This window comes from Cherax quadricarinatus, chromosome 48 (assembly GCF_038502225.1).
Source record: "Cherax quadricarinatus isolate ZL_2023a chromosome 48, ASM3850222v1, whole genome shotgun sequence".
In the NCBI taxonomy this organism is placed as follows: domain Eukaryota; kingdom Metazoa; phylum Arthropoda; class Malacostraca; order Decapoda; family Parastacidae; genus Cherax; species Cherax quadricarinatus.
In genome coordinates, this window is record NC_091339.1 from 7,320,325 (window position 1) to 7,338,716 (window position 18,392).

The following is an 18,392-nucleotide window of genomic DNA, read 5'->3' on the forward strand; positions in this document are numbered from 1 at the left end:
AGACAGTGGTCAATTTTCAACAGCTGCTCCTGGAATTGTTGGGACGTTGCATCCGGAGGCTTGTAGACTACCACAATGACTAGGTTTTGGTTCTCGATCTTTACTGCTAAAACTTCAACTACATCATTTAAGGCATTTAGCAGTTCTAAGTATATAAGTGACTCTGCTATATACAAGCCAACTCCCCCCTTTTGCCTGTTCACTTTGTGGCATCTGTATAGGTTGTAACCTGGGATCCATATTTCGTTGTCCAAGTGATCCTTTATGTGGGTCTCTGTGAAAGCCACGAACATTGTATTTGCCTCTGCAGGCAGTCCACGGATGAAAGGTATTTTGTTGTTCGTTGCTGGCTTTAGACCCTATATTTTTGCAAAGAAGAATGTCATCAATTGGTGGTACTAGGGGATGACTTTTTTTCCTGGCACTAATATCTGTGTCTGTTGGTTTGGAGTGGAGGCCATCTGTGATTCCACCCCAGAAATGATTGGATTTTGTATACGACTTCTGCCATTTCTTGCCAGTTTTTTTTTTTCCTTCCTGGCACTAAAATACCTCTCCCTCTTGAGTGGCTGTGGCTACCTGGGTTTTCCCATGGTCTGGATGTTTTGTATCTTTTTGTCCCCTTTAGATGGTGTGCCTGGCAATGTAACTTATAGCACTGTCTTTCCTGTACTGAAGAGTGACACATTTCAGAGTGAAAAAGCTTACAGGAAGGGAGGTCGCATTTTCCTGTTGTCATATGAGCACAGCATTTTCTAGGGTGGTCAAAGTTGCATGTTCCATCTGTTTTTTCCAGATATTCCATGCCTGCAGATACCAAGTGCATAGTATTTGCACAGGCTTGGTTTCTGTTTGCCTTGGATTTTTGTGACTGTATTCCCTGCTGGTGCATGTTTTCCTGTCTCTTTTCTATCTTCACTAGTACTAACAGTGGAGCTCTCACCAGTTATTTCTGGTAATTTACCTTCACTATTTCTAGTGGAATCCCCTTGATTGCTATCTCCTGTGGTATTGCTAGTTTGTAATATTGGTTTTATCTTGTCCTTAACTACAGTTGTTTCTCCACTACAGCTCCCGTCTCCCTCGAGGCCACTAACATGCATTCCTCCATGCATGCAGTTACTGTCTACCAGGACAGAACCTCCAGCCTTACAGTTACTGTCTACCTGTCCAGGAACCCCATCCTACAGTTACTGTCGGCCCGGACAGCGTCTCCAGCCTTACAGTTCCTGACTACCTGGCCAGCATCTTCAGTCATACAGTTACTGTCGGCCCGGACAGCGTCTCCAGCCTTACAGTTCCTGACTACCTGGCCAGCATCTTCAGTCATACAGTTACTGTCGGCCCGGACAGCGTCTCCAGCCTTACAGTTCCTGACTACCTGGCCAGCATCTTCAGTCATACAGTTACTGTCGGCCCGGACAGCGTCTCCAGCCTTACAGTTCCTGACTACCTGGCCAGCATCTTCAGTCATACAGTTACTGTCAGACAGGACATCATCCGCACCAAGGGCGATAGCACCATCCAGCCCAGACTTTTTATTTTCCCATCTGTTATAGAATGCTTTCAAGTTTTCTATGAAGGCCGCTTTGATGATATCCTCTTTTAATACCAATGTGATTTTATTCCACAGATTGATCTCATTTGGGCATACCCCAAAAACACTTCCCTGATTTAATACCTCTTGTAGATAATTCTTGGATATCTGCACAAGGGGTGTGAGCCCAATTCCCACAAAGGCTGCATATAATCCATGTAGAAGCCCGCTTGTTTGTTTGGCAGCAGACTACACAGGATTTCATAATGTGATTTTAATGATTGTTTTACTGTATTCTACCAATAACCTCCTGTTTATTCTAAAAGTAAGATCTGGCTATTTGTATTGTATCTATTTGTATTTGTACTTGCATATTTGGACAAGCTTACTGCTCTAGTAGTTACTGCTTCAGTAGTTACCGCTCTAGTAGTTACTGCTTTAGTAGTTACTGTTTGGGTGTTTGATGAGGGCACCTAAGACCCTGTCTGTTTATAGTCAGGTCAGAGGATACCTTATTGTCCAACGAATCTGTTTGAAACCGGTCAAAGGTTCGGAACCAGTCAAATCTGGTCGGTCACTTATTTACACATATCCGGTCGGTGATTGTGTAGTAACACATGAAGGAATTGCTGGAAAAATGTTTAACCGAGTAATATGAGATTAGACTGATACAAAAGTATACTTTGCGTGTTGGAGAAAACCGGTGATTGCTGGCAGCTCCTACTACAACGAACGGTCGAGATCTCAACCCTTATTTACAGCCTGAAGGGTTTGGCGCTTATATATCACTGTATTTAGCTTTTCTAGATTTTTTTCCGTCTCCACCACAACAAAGGCTGTGTTATCACTATAGTTATCAGGTGAAGATTACTGGAGGAAAATTTGCTTTTACTGGAGTAATATTTGCTTATCGTTGTGTATATTGCGACCGCTGCTAACTACAGGTTATATGAATTTCCACTGTATACGTCTAGTATTTCAAAAAAAGAAGAAAATTCTAATGATGGTCACTCCACCCCACTTGTTACTGGTTATTAGCTACGGCAGCACTATGGAGGCAGGATTCATACATAGCTTTAAGAGAAGGTATTTAGATAAAGCTCATGGAGCAGGAAGAGTAACCTAGTAGCGACCAGTGAAAAAGCGAGGCCAGGAGCTGCAACCACAGCTAGGTGAATACACACATTCACGCACGCATATACAACAGGCCTAGTGTCTAATTGACATGTGCCTAGGACAAAATGGTAACTAAAAGACAGACACACACACACACACACACACACACACACACACACACACACACACACACACACACATTATCTTTCTCACTTTTCCTCATTCATTCCCTCACGCTGATTCCATACACAATTTTAAGAATATATATGACAAGACACAAATGTCAAGAAACTTGTGAAAAAATCTCATGGAATCACAGTAGGTGCTCCATGCAGGGCAGCATACGTTTAGGGCAGGTCGCTCCTACCATTCATAATTGCTAGATCATTACAATGCAGTCATGGATGCTCCAGAAAACAAACTAAATACTGATATAGTGTACACTTATTTTACAAAAGGGTTCTACCAGTGCGACCATGGTGGGAGTGAACACAAAATGTGTGCGAAAGGAGTAACTGGAAAAATAGGCAGATATTTGACTTTTAAAGAAATAGAACCTAGAGAGTAAGAGTAAGCAGAGTAAAGTCGGAGGCTGCTAGAGTGAAAGACTCTGTTTCTCAAGGTACAGTACTCGACCCCACTTTTGTTTCTTACTCTAACTCTTATATCCGACATACACATAAATCATTGTTCCATAACATCATTTGCTGATGACACCAGAATCTCTTTTGAGAGTGGAGTCCGTCAAAGACCTAGCGAATCTCAGGTAGATGTAAATCAAACCTTCCAGTGGGTCTTAGACAATAACATGATGTGTAACTTGGACAAGTTTCAATTGCTCTGCTATAGAAGAACGGAGGAAATAAACTGTAACGGAGTACAGGGCAAACCCAAATCATTCAGTACAGTGAAAGTCCTATATGCTACACTTATGAGTAACGATCACTGTACAGGTGGGGATTGAACTCACGGCTAGTGAGTAGTAAAACTCCAGACCTACGCGTTTGCCACTAGGCCAGTTGACAAAATTAATCAAACTAGGTATATTTATACACCAAAGGAAGGTTAGCATAGGCGCTTTAGCCAGCTGGACTAGCGGCTAACACGCCGGTCTGGAGTTTTTAGGCTCATTAGCCATGAGTTCAGTCCCCACCCGTACCGTGGTTTGTCTGCAATCATGTCATTACGATTTCGTGAGTCATGAGTAACGATGATGGAAGATCTCATATTCAAGGATCACAACAATGCTTTCATTGCGGTAGCAATGAAAAGGATAGGATGGATAATTTGAACTTTCAAGACAAGAGATGCTGAGCCAATGATGATATTCTTAAACTTATTTGTTCTCTTCAGACCGTATACTAATGGGCTTCTTCAAGACAGGTGAGATTGCTGAGCTGGAAAACGTACAGAGAACTTTCACTGCTCATATGCACTCAATCATCTGAACTACTGGGAAATCTTGAAGTCCCTCAACTGTATTCCATGGAACGTAGGCGAGAAAGGTACACAATTTACACCTGGAAAATCCTGGAGGGACTGATCCCAAACCTAAACACTGAAATAACTCTGTATGACAACAAGAGACTTGGCAGACGGTGCAAAGTACCTCCTCTATAAAAAAAATGCAGGGGCGTGACAAATACACAAAGAATTAGGTCAGTGTCAGAAGTCTACTTGAGGTCTACCTGGAGGGTGTTCTGAGGATCAACGTCCCCGCTGTCTCCCACTGGTCAGGACCTGATCAACCAGGTTGTCACCGCTGGCAGCACACAATCTAGCGTACGAACCACAGCCCGGTTGGTCAGGTACTGATTTTAGGAATCTATTCAGTTCCCTTTTGAAGACAGCCAGGGGTCTATTGGTAATCCTCCTTATTTATGATGGGAGGCTGTTGAACGGTCCTGGGCCCCAGACACTTATTGTGTTTTATCTTAATGTACTCACGGCATCTCTGATTTTCATAGAGGTTATGTTGCCTGACTCGACTCTTCAACACACTCCCTCTGTACAAAAGGGGAATTACCAACAAACCTCTGGCGGTCTTTAAGAAGGAACTGGACGGGTTCCTCAAATCAGTTGTTCGCACGCTGGACTGAGTGCGGCCTGCAGTAACAGCTTGGTTGATCAGCCCTTGATCCTCCAGGAGGCCTGGTCTGGGACTTGGCTGCGGGGGCGTTGTTTCACGGAAACGTCCTTCTGGTATCCATTTAAGAGGCTATGAGACCGAGACTCGACCCCCCGCAACCACCGATAAGTGAGTAAACAGAAACCGTTACCCACGCAAACACCAAGTGAAATTCGAGAAACTCCGAAGGTACATAACCTAACTAATGGCTGAGCTGAGAGGAACAAGCTAACACACACACACATGCAGTATAGCTTTAGTAGCTTTTGAAACTGTCTCCTATTACCCTATGTTTAGAGTGATCTATTCCTTGGTTAGCTAGGTTACATCTATGCAGGACTATAGACATAACTTATTCGATCAGGCACCACGAAAGTGTGTAGAGAAGGGCTTAAGAGCTAGTTCTATTCTCTAACCCCCACCAGCTTCCAGGTTTTCCAGAGTAGTGTATGTATGAAGGTCAAACAAGAGTCAGCATTAATTACTCTGGAGGCAACAAGAGGAATGGTACCTGAAAGATGTGCACATTGTCATCCCCTCCTGCGCTAGGTCCCAGGCCAATCCTCTCGGTGGGTCAGGAGCTGGTCGATCAAGTTGTTAGTGCTGGCCGCACATAGTCCAATGTAAGAAACAAAACCCGACTGGTCAGGAACTGACCAGTCGGGTTTTGAAGACAGCCAATAGTTTTTTTTTTTCTTTTTTTTTTTGAAATCTCCCTTATCCACGGAAGGAGGGTGTTGAAAAGTCGGGGACCTCTGACAGTGAACTCACTCCCCTACATTTTATTGGCGGTGCTTTGCACTGTCTGTGTAGACAGCCTGTACTGTCTGCACAGACAGCCTATGCTGTCTGCCAGCTTAGTTCATATTTCGCGCCATGCTGGTGCTGCCACTTCAGCCTGCCTGGCCTTGCCACGCTCTCACTCACACAGCGGCCTAGCAGCAAGTCACAAGTACTAGTAGCTCTCTCTCGTGGGATGGCCCTTCCCGGGCCATGGGCACAACACAAGCCTGTGTACCCACCACGACTTAACAATAAACTAAGAAGCCTCCGAAGAAGACACGTATCATTTACACCCCGCTACCATACTACCAAACAAATAATCCCATTAAACATCTGTCAAGACTCTTGTATGCACATGGACTGATTCCGGTGTTCAGATTTGATACCAGTCCCTCCAAAATTTTCGGGTTTAAATTATGATATACCTTTCTCGCTTGTTCCAAGGAATACAGCTGAAAGGACTTCAGGCATTCTCAGTAGTTCAGATGTTTGACTGAATGTATACGGGAATGTACACGTTTTTCAGCTCAGGAATCGCGCCTACCTTGAAGGGAGCTGTTAGTATACAGCAGTATTCCAGCCTGGAAAAAAAAATAATTTGAAGAATATCATAAGTGGTTCAGCATCTCTAGTCTTGAAAGTCCTAGTAATCCAGCCTATCATATTCCTTGCAGTAGCAATGGCAACATTGTTGTGATCCTTGAATGTGAAATTTTACATCACTCCCAAGTCTTGCACGTGGAAATCTCGCTTTATTGAATGATTTGAATTTGTCCGGTACTCTAATTCAGCTTGTTCTTGAGAACCTCAATCTTCGTTCCAGCAATATTTCTGACATCTGTCTGTCTTGGACCAGGATAATAACGTAGTGTTCTCTGGAGCGGAGGAGAGAGAGATACATGATAATATATACCTGGAAAGTACTCGAGGACTTGGTCCCAAATCTGCACACTGCCATAACAAAATACTGGAGTGAGAGATATGGGAGGAAGTGTAAAATAAACCCAGTGAGGAGCGGGGGGTGAGGTGGGGACAATAAGGGAACACTGTATCAACTTCCGGGGTTCCAGACTATTCAACATCTTACCAGAAGATACCAGAAACACGGCTAGAACAAGTGTAGAAGCTTTCAAGAGGAAACTGGACAAGTACCTTCACCAGGTGCTAGATCAACCAGGCTGTGATGGATATGTGGGCCCGCAGTGGGCCTCCAGCAGCAACAGCCTGGTTGACCAAGTAAGCACCAGACAAGCCTGGCCCATGGCCGGGCTCAGAGTGTAGATAAACTCTAGAAACTCTTCAAAGGTATATCAAAGGTATGGTATACAATACCGACAAGTTGATAAGTAAGACATGTGCAACAGTTAGGTAACTTTACTTCGCAACGTCTCGCCTACACACACACACACACACACACACACACACACACACACACACACACACACACACACACACACAGACGGCAGCAGAAGTACTACAGATGCATAGATGATGTATTCAGTCCATCATCCTTGAAGACGTAGTTTTGATGTGGTCAGTCCCTCAGCCTGGAGAAGCATTTTGTTCCATAGTCTGGAACATTATTCCAGACTATGGAGCAAACTTTTCTTCAGGCTGAGGGACTGACCACCTCAAAACTACGTCTTCAAGGGTGATGGACTGATTACATCGTGTTTACATCTTTACTGCTTCTGCTTCCTCCTCCGTACTCGACTGAAGAAGCCTACTGTGTAGGCGAAACGTTTCGGAATAAGGTTACCTAACTGTTGCACATGTGTCGTACGTATCAACATAGTGTTCTCTTACTGTACCCACAGCCTCCCAATTTCGACATGTTACAAGATGAATGGAAACCTGACACAACCAATACCTTGTCTCTGCGATCACTTGCACTTAAAACATGTTATCTAACGTTTGTATGTAAAACTTATCATGTACGTTTTAGTTTGCTGTAAAGAACTTTAATATAATTTATAATGGAAATAAACCAGTATGTCACGAGCAGTAAGAGAGTTTGTTCAGAATATCAGACGTGCTTGCTGCCCCTGCTGGCTCCTCCCTCATACTAACACTTGTGCATTACCTTACGTTTACCTTACGGCGCTTCCTGGGGTCATCGACCCTGCGGCTTGGTCGACTAGGGTATTGGTGCTGGCCGCACGCAGTCCATCGTATGCACCACAGCCAAGCTGATTGAGAATTCCTTCTTGAAGACAGCCAAAGGTTCGGTGGTAGTTCCCGTTATGCACGATGGGAGGGCGTTGACGAGTCGGAGACCTCTGACACTACGAATTCTCTCTGAGTGTACTCGTCGAGCCCCTGCTCTTTATTGAAGGCACTTTGCACTGTCTGTCAAGTCTCTTGCTTTCATACGGCGTGATTTCGGTGTGCAGATTTGGGACCAGTCCCTCTAGGATTTTCCAGATGTAAATTATTTCCCATGTTTCCGGCCTGCGTTCAGGGAAATACAGTTCAAGGGACTTGAAGTGTTTCCAGTAGTTCAGAGTTTTGATTGAATCCATACAAGCAGTGAACGTACTCTACATGTTATCCAGCTCTGCAGTCTATTGCTCTGAAGGGGACCAGTAGTATATAGTAATATTAAAGTCTGGAGAGAACAATTGACTTGAAGACTATAATCGTTGGCTGAGCATCTCTTTATTTTGAACGTTCAGTTATCCAGCTTATTATTTTCCTCATGGTAGGTATAGCAATATTTCTGTGATCTCTGAACTCTGATATTGGCACTTCTAAGTCTAGAACATTCAACATTGACTCTTGAATTATTTGAGTTTGTCTTGTACTCCATTCTTCCAGAGCGGAGCAACTGAAACTTGTCCTCGTTGAACATCTTATTGTTGTCTGCTGCCCACTGGAAGACTTGATTCGTATCTACTTGAAGATTCACTGTGTCTCTGATATACGCCTGTGTCAGATATAAGAATGAGAAACAGAAGTGGGGGCAGTACTGTGCCATGAGAAACTGAGCATTTTACTGTGGCAGCCTCTAACGTCACTCTGTTTACTATTACTACTCTCTGGGTTCTATTTGTTAAGAACTTAAATATCCATCTGCCCACTTTTCCAATTTATTCCCGTTTCACGCATTTTGTCATACCATCACACTATAGTCACACTTGAATGCTTTTGCAAAAATCACTGTAAACTACATCACTATTCTGATTATCATCTAAAGATCATACAGTCGTCAAGCAATTGTGAAAGGTAGGAAAGACCTGCTCTGAACTCATTCTGCTCTGCATTGTGCAATTGTTGCAGTTTTATATGATTGGCAGTCTTGCTTCTAAGGACCCATTCAGAGATTTTGATAACATCTGACGTTAACGCTATTGCTCTATAGTTTTTTCGTGTTTGCTTTACCGCCACCTTTGTGAAGTAGGGCAATATCGGTGTTTTTTAATGACAATAGGATGACACCTGTGTCCAGGCTTCTCCAAGGAGCCTGGACACACGTGTCATCCCACTATCATTTTTTGACGAATTTGGAGTGTGATGAGTTTAGACCTGGGGCACAATTCATCTGCAAACTATCACTGGTTTCATCAAAATCAACTAGAGATAGGGTTACATTAAAAATTATGGAGATGTCAACTGTGTTTTGAGTCTCTTTCAAGAAGAACTCAATTAGATCGTTGATGTGTAGACTTAGTGGTTCAATGAACGCAAGAGTCGTATTGTGATTTCATCATTTCACTCATTTCTTTACTGTCATCAGTGTACGTTCCATCTCCTTTGATTGAGTGTCTTGCTGTATTATATCTGGTTTTCGCCCTGGATTTTGCATATTAGAAAAAGTATTTGGGATTTCTTCCAAATTCACTTACAGCTCTGTGCTCCCTCTGTTTCTCCTGGACTCTGTACGATGCAGTCACTTTGAGCTCGATGCTCTCTATTTCATATCTGGGGGCGGGTTTGATAGGTTGTGAAGACAGTATAGATCTTCAGTGGTTGGTCCTTGAACTACTGGGAAGTTGTATACAGTGGTTTATATACTAGCACAACAACTAGGTTCCGGTTTTCGATTTTAACAGGTATAGAACTAGCTTTCATTGTGACACTCTTTCACCCTGTGTAGAACTTTGTCAAGTTAATGGACTTAAAATATTGCCTCAGTAAAAGCTTGTTTTGCAGTACTGTGGGCGGTGAGCTGCTGTATGCATGTGCATTATACCAACGCTTTAGATTGGTCGCCCTCGCTGATTTCAAGATAGAAACTTGAACATTTTTTGTGTTGAAGATTAAGACACCATGCAACAGTTAGGTGTCTTTACTGAGGAAACGTTTCACCTGCACAGTAGGCTTCTTCAGTCAGATACAAGGAAGCAGGTGTATTAGTGAAATAAAGATGATGTAATCAGTACATCAACCTTGGAGAAACAGTATTTGAAGTGGTCAGTCCTTCAGCCAGGCTGAGGGACTGACCACCTCATAACGTTTCGTCAATAAATATACGAAATGTTTCATCAGTAAAGATACCCATCTGTTGCACATGTGTCTTAATCTTCAACTTGTCGATATTTTATACCATTTTCAACATTTTTTATGTTATCTGGGGATGGATGGATGTGCCATGGTAGCACCGTTTTCTTCTACACTCCACAAGAGAGAACTCACTGCTCTTCACTGTGTGACAAATATCACTTTGAAAACAAATCCAGTGGTTAGACCGCTTATTCTTGTTTACCAGTCTCTTCCCATCTGCGTACAACCCTCCTGTGCAAAATCCAAGCTAAGAACTACCTGTAAAACTGGACCATTATTGAGAGGAGACTTATATACTGACGATGAAGAGGAAATGAGTGAAATTCTAAAAGAACAGTATGAGTCGGTGTTCAGCAACCCACTAAATGACAACAAGGTAGAAAATGCAGAGACTTTTTTCGCTCCAGCCGAAGGCCGCGCAGATCAACTGACATTAGTACCAATCCCATAGATTTCTAAAAAGAAATTTAAATCATGCCCACTCACTCAACACCTGAACCAGATTTATGGAATGCCTTACTTATAAAAAAAGTGCAAAGTACCACTAACAAGATCAATCAGTATTCTCTGGAGAAAGAGCCTAGACATAATGAAATACCACAGACTTTAAAGAGTGCAGACATAGCTCCTTTACATAAGGGAGGTGGTAGAGCAATATCTAAAAATTACAGACTAGTACTCCTAACTTCCCACATAAAAATCTTCGAAAGAGTGACGAGACGGCAGGTTACAAATTTCATGGAACAGCACAATCAGCATAACCCAAACCAGCATAGTTTTGTATTAATGTTGGTAGAATTACCGACAATATGTTAGGTAAAGGGACACAAGTATTTTATACCTTTCTTGCACAACTTATCAGACACTGCAACATCATGGAATCTAGAGGACATCTACAAGACCTTCACGGCTGCTACAGCTAACCCATCCCTTGGGTAGGACCTCCACCACCACCACGATGCTGTGAACATCTTTTGTATATAGTTCTACTGTCTTACAAGTATGTCCTAGAATCTGTATTCATAAAGCCACTGGATGGCGAAACGTCTACAATAAAGATATCCAGATGTTGCACATTTGTCTAAACTTCCATATTGTCGGTATTTTATACCTTTCTTGCGCAAATGTAGAGATCGCTTACGGCCCCTATAAAGCCAATAAAGAACTTAGGTTACTGGGAACGCCGTAAAGTCTTAATATGTATTCACTGCAGCGGATGAGACAGAGGTATATGACAATATATACCTGGAAAGTACTGGAGAGCCTGGTCCCAAATCTACACACTGCCATAACATACTGGAGCGAGAGATACGGGAAGAAGTGTAAAATAAACCCAATGAAGAGCAGGGGTGTGGTGGGCACAATAAGGGAACTCTGTATCAACATTCGTGGCCCCAGATTATTCAACATCTTACTAAAAGATATCAGAAATACGGCTGGAAAAAGTGTAGAAGTTTCAAGAGGAAACTAGACAAGTATCTTCACCAGGTGCCAGATCAACCAGGCTGTGATGGATATGTAAGGCAGCGGGCCTCCAGCAGCAATAACCTGGTTTACTAGGCTAGCACCAGACGAGCCTGGCCCATGGACGGACTCCAGAAGCAGTAAGACTCGAAACTCATCAAAGGCATATCAAAGGTAAACATAATTATTATAATCAAAAAGAAGCGCTAAGCCACAAGGGCTATAAAGGGTAAACATAAGGTACCACACACTTACCCAACTTGGTAAAATTTTATGTGGCTTCCTCACATAAATTTCTCGATTTAGGTTATTTAAGTTATGTAGGTTAGGGTAAATTAGACTGTCCTTTATCAGTAAGAGTTAAGCAAATTACAGCATAAGATAACAGCAGTAAATAACTAAGATAAAGATGATAAAAACTCTTGAGGCACGAATAAAAAACTGGGACCCACCGAGTCTAGTAGAAGAATCAGTAAGATAATTACTGTTAAAGACTTAGTCACCAATTTAATGTCATAGCAGCAGTAATATATTGTTTATTAAAAGGATGAACTGGAGAGACTACGTAGTGTGTTGTGTGTGGAGAAATTTTCTCCAGGAGGGGGGTATCAGCCCCCTTCAGCCCCCTTCAGCCCTTTCAGCCCTGAGGGGCCACTCAGAAGGGGCGAGCGTCTTGTTTACTGCTAGAGTGAGTAATTGATCACAGATGCTATGCCATGTAATCAAGTGACCTCTGCTCCTTGCAGCGGTGTTGCAAAGTGTATTTTTATAAGAGACAGTGCATCTCTTACTTTAGCAGGACAATTAAGGAAAATCCTGCTCCCACTTTATTACCATAGTAAAAATAGTGTACATTGTTGTCTACGCTTAAGACAGCAAGAAACAAACATTCTGCTTTGCTTCATCGAGGAGGTGACAAGGATGCAAGGTACTAGGTCAGCGTTTTTTTTTGTGCTGGGGGCAGAGACGTCATGGAGCGCTGTGGCGTCTGGCCAGACTATCTTTGACTCTACTACGAGTGACACTGACGCTAGGATAACCAGCAAAGAACACAGATCTGTGCGTTAGTGTGAACAAAGTGTCTCTAACACAAACACTTAGAGAAGTGTGATCAGCTTCTCTTGTGATACATTGTGAACAATAAAGACAAATCTTGTTGAACATAGTGTACCAGTGTGCGTTTCCTAGACAATGGAAGACGTGGACATCCAAGGACACTTCAGCTTCTATCAAGTCACCGATATCTGTCGAAGGTGTTGAGAACACCATAGCTCACGTTACAAAGAGCAAGGTATGTTACGAATTTCTTGTAGATCGGGGGATTGCGCAATTCTTGAGTCACAAGGAGTTTGTAATCAACCTATAATCGGCAGTAAGGTGTGGACTTTTGAGTCCAAACAAGTAAGTATTTCGTCAGCCATCATCAAATGAAATATGCTGACATAACACCCCCTAGGGGTAATTTATACTTACAAATTGTATCTCTTGACAGCCCACTGTTGTGATGGTTTCGACAGCTTCTAGACCTCGTCTGCAGGGGCGGCTGTGTAGACGATTTGCTGTCATTTATCAGCTAAGTGTTTATATTTATAATAAACACGGCAGGTAAGGCCAAAAATCTCAACATTGTGAGCGTCGTTACCAGCTGCTGGTGTGATCATCGTCAGTACTGGAGTGTGGTAAACACTGACACTCTTGGTATCATGATGGAGGACAGCACCACCAGCGCCTCCCTCAGGAGTGGCACTCCCTCAGGGGTGGTCCTCCCTCAGGGGTGGCCCTCCCTCAGGGGTGGTCCTCCCTCAGGGGTGGCCCTCCCTCAGGGGTGGCCCTCCCTCAGGGGTGGCACTCCCTCAGGGGTGGCCCTCCCTCATAGGCAGCTCCATCCCTGCAGGGGCAGCAGTTCTTCATGGACGACGATCCTTGTATCATGACCTTAACATCAGAAGCAGCAAAAACAGCAGCGACTACAGCAACAACAGTATCAGAAGCAGCTGCTACACTAGCAACACGAAGAGGAGCAGCAACAGTAATAATAAGAGCAACACAAGTAGTAGAAGCAACGGGAATGAGAGCAACAATAGGAGCAGCAGCAACAGCAGTGCAACAACAGCAGAAGCAGCAGCAACGCTATGTAAGACAAACAAGAGCAGCGACAAGAACAGCAACAACATTGTTGGCGACAACAAACGCAGCAACAGAAACAGCAGCAACAGGGACGACAACAAGAGTAGCAATAGCAACAGTAAATCAGCAGCCGTAGTAACAATGGTAGTAACAGCAGCAGCAGTAACAACAGTAATAGCAGCAGTAGCAACAACAGTAGCAGTAACAATAGTAACCACAGCAACAGAAGGTGCAGCAGTAACAGCGGTAGTAACAGAAACTGCATCCGTAACAGCAGTAATAGCGGTAGTAACAGCAGTAATAGCGGTAGTAACAGCACAGCACTAGTAGCAGGAGCATCAGTAACAACAGCATCAGTAGCAACAGTAATAGTGGTACCAGCAGTAATAACAGTATCAACAAGAACACTGTCAGTAGCAGCAGTAATAGTAACAGCAGCAACAGGAACAGCATCTGTAGCAGCAGTAGAAACACCGGCAACAGGAACAACATCAGTAGCAGCGGTAATAGTAGTAACAGCAGCACCAGGAACGACACGAGTAGCAGCAGTAATAACAGGGGTATCAACGACAGGAACAGCATCAGCAGTGGTAACAGTAGCAAGAGAAATAACATCAGCAGCAGCAGTAACCGAAGCAATAGAACAGCAACGAGAGGAGCAGCATCGGTAACAGTAAAAAACAGTAGTAACAAGAACAGCAGCAGTAGCAATAACAGCAGTAATAGCAACAGTAACAGGAACAGCATCAGCAGTAACAGGCAGCATCAACAGTATCTTCAAGGAGAGGGCGGCTGATGGGCATCTTGATGTTGGTGAAGGGCTCTTGATCTAAAGAATTTGAGCTACTCTCCTCTTCCTAGGATTAAACTTGATAACCCGCCCGTCCCCCAGGTGTTGTATAACCCCTACGGATTTAGCGCTTCCACATGAATAATAACAAGTTAATATTAGGAATAGCAACACCACCGCCCCCTGAAGGATGCTTGAATTATGTTTCCAGGGGTCAACGCCCCCGCTGCCCGGTCCCATGCCAGGCCTCCCGGTGGATTAATGCCTAATTAACCAGGCTGTTACTGCTGGCTGATGTAAATTAATATAGTATATATAAAATGTAAGAGATACATTGCAGCAGCAACAGGAAAAGCAACGACACCTGTGAGTTACCTGTGGCCTGTTTCGGGAGTTTTCCGTACTAGTGCAGCCTGGTCGATCAGGCTGCTGTTGGAGTCCCGCTGGCCCAAGTATCCATCACAGCCTGGTTGATCTGGCACACCACGAAGGTAGGGATCCAGGTTCCTCTTGAAGACCTCCACACTGGTTCCAGCAATATTTCTCATATCCCTTGGTAGTAGATTGAAAAATCTAGGCCCCCAGATGTTGATACAAGGCTCTTGTATTGTGCCAGTGGCTTCCCTGTTTTTCACTGTTTTTATATTGCACATTCTCGTATATTCACAACGTTGTTATGGTAGTGTGCAGATCTGGGACTAGGACTCCATTATCTTACATGTGTATATTATCAAGCATCTCTTTCGTCTTCTATCCAGACTAGATATTCAGGTCTTTAAGGGGCACGTAAGTACCCATGTCTTCTAATAGACTTCACCTTACGAAACAAACAAAGCAAATGCGATAGTAATTATGGACAAAGTAGACTATAGTGGAAAAATGAACGTTATTAGAAGACGGGTACTTACGTGCCTCTTAAGGCATCCCCATTAGTTTAATGTTTTATTGGCTTTATGCAAGTAGGCAATAAATGCTTTCGGTATTTTTTTTCCAGCTGTGCTATCTCACTCGCTGTGAACACAGCTGTGAACACAGCTGTGAACACAGCTGTCAACACCGAATATTACTCCGAGCAAAAGAGCACAAGTAATTTGGCATTGTCTCTTGTTTTCAAAGGTCATTTTCCTGGCCTTTGCAATATTTGCTTTACTGTGTTCTTTAAACGATACATCAGCTGACATTATAATACCCTGGTGTTTTACGTGTTTTGTTCTGTGGGGTGACCCTCCTGTGGTATTTTTTCCATTTTTTACCTGCAGCGTTAACAGTAGAAAAAATTAGAAAAGAATCAACTGCAGCAGCATCAACAAAAACAAAACAAAAAAATCACTAACAGCAACAGACACTGTACTGTCAGCATTACCGGTAGGAATAGTAACAGCATCAGCAACAATAAGAGTCACAGCGGCAACAGTAAGTGGAAAAGCAGCAACAACAACAGTAAGACCAACACCAGCAGTACTAGTAATAACATTAGCATCAACAGCATCAGCAACAGTAACATCAACATGACAACGTGGATTCAGTTAGATGTGTTCTCTATATTGGTGGGAAGCGTTTTTCTTGCTGCTGCTGCTGCTGAGTTACGGTACAACACTATAATGGTGAGTGTGTGGTGGGAGTGGGGGAAGAGACGTTCCTGCTACTTAAAATAATTATTTCTGCAAGTACACTCTACAACTATTACAGACGTAGCTGACATCGTTGGCACACAGTGTAGAAATACTCCCTTGTTATGTAGAGCATTTTGGGCAACTTGTGTTAATTTTGTCTCCTAGGATGCGACCCATAATAGTCGGCTTACACCCAGGTACCTACTTACTGCTAGGTGAACGCGGGCAGCAGGTGTAAGGAAGCATACCCAATGTTTCACCCGTGCTGGGGGGATCGATCCCATACCTCCCAGTGTGAGCCAAGAACGCTACCAACTAAGCCACGAGCGCCTAGCTCGGTTATAGTGCAATACTTATCACACAATTACTCACCTCTCTCAGGTAAGAAAAAATGCCGGTGTCAAGTCCAAGACTGACGTGTACTGTTAATCCAGTGCTGTTGATAACTGGTGAAAGGTTGGCGAGGCGATAAGATAATTTAGTTAGAAGAGTGTCGCAGTGAGAGCAGGTTGTGTCGCGGTCGCTGTTGCTCGCTGCGCTGGTTCACTCTGCGACCAGTTGTACTCAGTGACTTGTGCCCAGGCTGACGCGTTACGCGCATCATCGGTAGAAATTGCATCGCAAACTGCACGTATCATGAAGAGATTTGAGTGCAGGGTGACGCTGAACGCTGCTGTGACACACTAGTGTATCAGTCCCTCTGTGCGTTGTGTCGGTGTAAGCAGCTGAGACAAGTTGAAGATTAGATTTTAAATTTTTATTCCGCCGAAGCGGCGGTAACTGCTATTTATTTATTGTACTCCTCACATCCAACTTATGGACGGTAACTGGTAGTTGTTGTGCACTCATATCCATCCTCAGGACGGAGTGCCAAAACATTTAGATACACAGAAGACTTGAGAACAAAACTACAAGAGTTAACCTCTATACGTTTATATTATTTACAAAGGCGAAAAGGTATAAGGTACCTCATGCCTTCCTTGCCTCACAACGAGGGTGTGTATGACCACCCGAGGCCTACCCTGGTGCCCCTGGAGGATGAGCACTACAGCTCTCCCAAGCACTGCTACTCACAGGTGGAGGAGGAGGAGGAGGAAGAGGAGGTCCACTACTCCGCACCCACACCCAGGTTTAATAATGTCTTGCAAACAGACTATGTGCGCCCAATTAAAATGAAGGTAAGATACAGTTTATTAATGTTTCTTACACAATAGGTAGCAAATGCAAATGGGGTCCACCACTAGTACAAACTGTGGGGACCCTTAACCTCAGAGCTGATGAAAAAGGCTTCGAGGAAAAATATTCGGATTTCTCCCTGAGGCCGTTTGAATATTACACTTTTTCCATCTTTTTAAAAACTTGCAAATAAGTATACTTAATTATGTAATACGCTACACATTGTTTATTTACTAATATTTCTTAAGATAGTTACAAAATTCAAATGAGTTTGATGTCTCTGGTGTATAATATTTGTATGTTATCTTAAATATTGCGTCTGCGGATTTTAAAATTTACTGCTTTGACTCTCAGTGGAGAGGTTGGTCAGACGCTCTCCTTCCTACACTCTTGTACCACTGTATTGGTGTGTCGATTCAGGTGTGACGCTCTTCGTCCAAGAAACTAGACCTAGCCTCTCTTTTTTCTTGGATCTAACCTGATTCCATTCTCTTGGCGCTATATGGCCCCTGGGTATTTATCGCTGCTTCTGATTGTAATAGACTAACCAACAACAGTAATAATAATAATAATAATAATAGTAATAATAATAATCACAATATTGGGAGGTTGGAGTGTTCATTGCCACCATTGAAGGGTTTTCGAAGAACTCAAGGAGGACACAGTTTACAAAACACAGGATCACAATCAAATTAAACGAAAAGAACATGTGAAAGACCTGGGTGCAATAATGTCAGTTGGCCTGTCTGACATTAAGACAACACAATGTAAATGTGAAAGCTAGACAAATGTTGGGGTGGTTGATAAGAACTTTCAAAACAAAATATTGTCAATGATGATGCTGTTCAAATCACCTTTGCTCTCGACTGCATTGCTGCTTGGTGTTGACTGTACCATTCAGGGCAGAAGAGATATCACAGCTGTAACTGATATAAAGATCGTTCACAGCCTTCATAATCAATAAAGCTTTTAAACTACCGAGAATGCCTAAAAGTTTTGAATATGTACTCTCTGCAGCAGAGAGATAATGAACACACACACACATATGAGAAACACTTGAGGGCCTGGTCCCAAACCTACACACTGTTACAACAATATACTGGAGTGAGAGCTAAGGGAGGAAGTGTAAAATAAACGCAATGAACATTGTGTCAA

General features: G+C 43.2%; 2 protein-coding genes across 4 annotated transcripts in view; one reads left to right on the top strand and one right to left on the bottom strand.

The window, feature by feature from the left end:
- Positions 1-18,392, bottom strand: part of Polr3H (RNA polymerase III subunit H) — a 797,681-nt gene that overhangs the window by 210,095 nt on the left and 569,194 nt on the right. The gene's annotated exons all lie outside the window — the stretch shown is intronic.
- p130CAS (Serine_rich_CAS and FAT-like_CAS_C domain-containing protein p130CAS) overlaps positions 1-18,392 on the top strand; it is a 488,085-nt gene that overhangs the window by 47,910 nt on the left and 421,783 nt on the right. Inside the window, exon 1 of one of the 2 annotated variants that reach the window (XM_053787254.2) lies at positions 16,534-17,239. The exons of the other annotated variant lie outside the window; for it this stretch is intronic. Coding sequence (XP_053643229.2) covers positions 17,033-17,239 — 207 coding nt within the window. The 5' untranslated portion in view covers positions 16,534-17,032. Of the gene's footprint in view, positions 1-16,533; positions 17,240-18,392 lie in introns of those variants that run through there. 2 annotated transcript variants of the gene reach the window in all.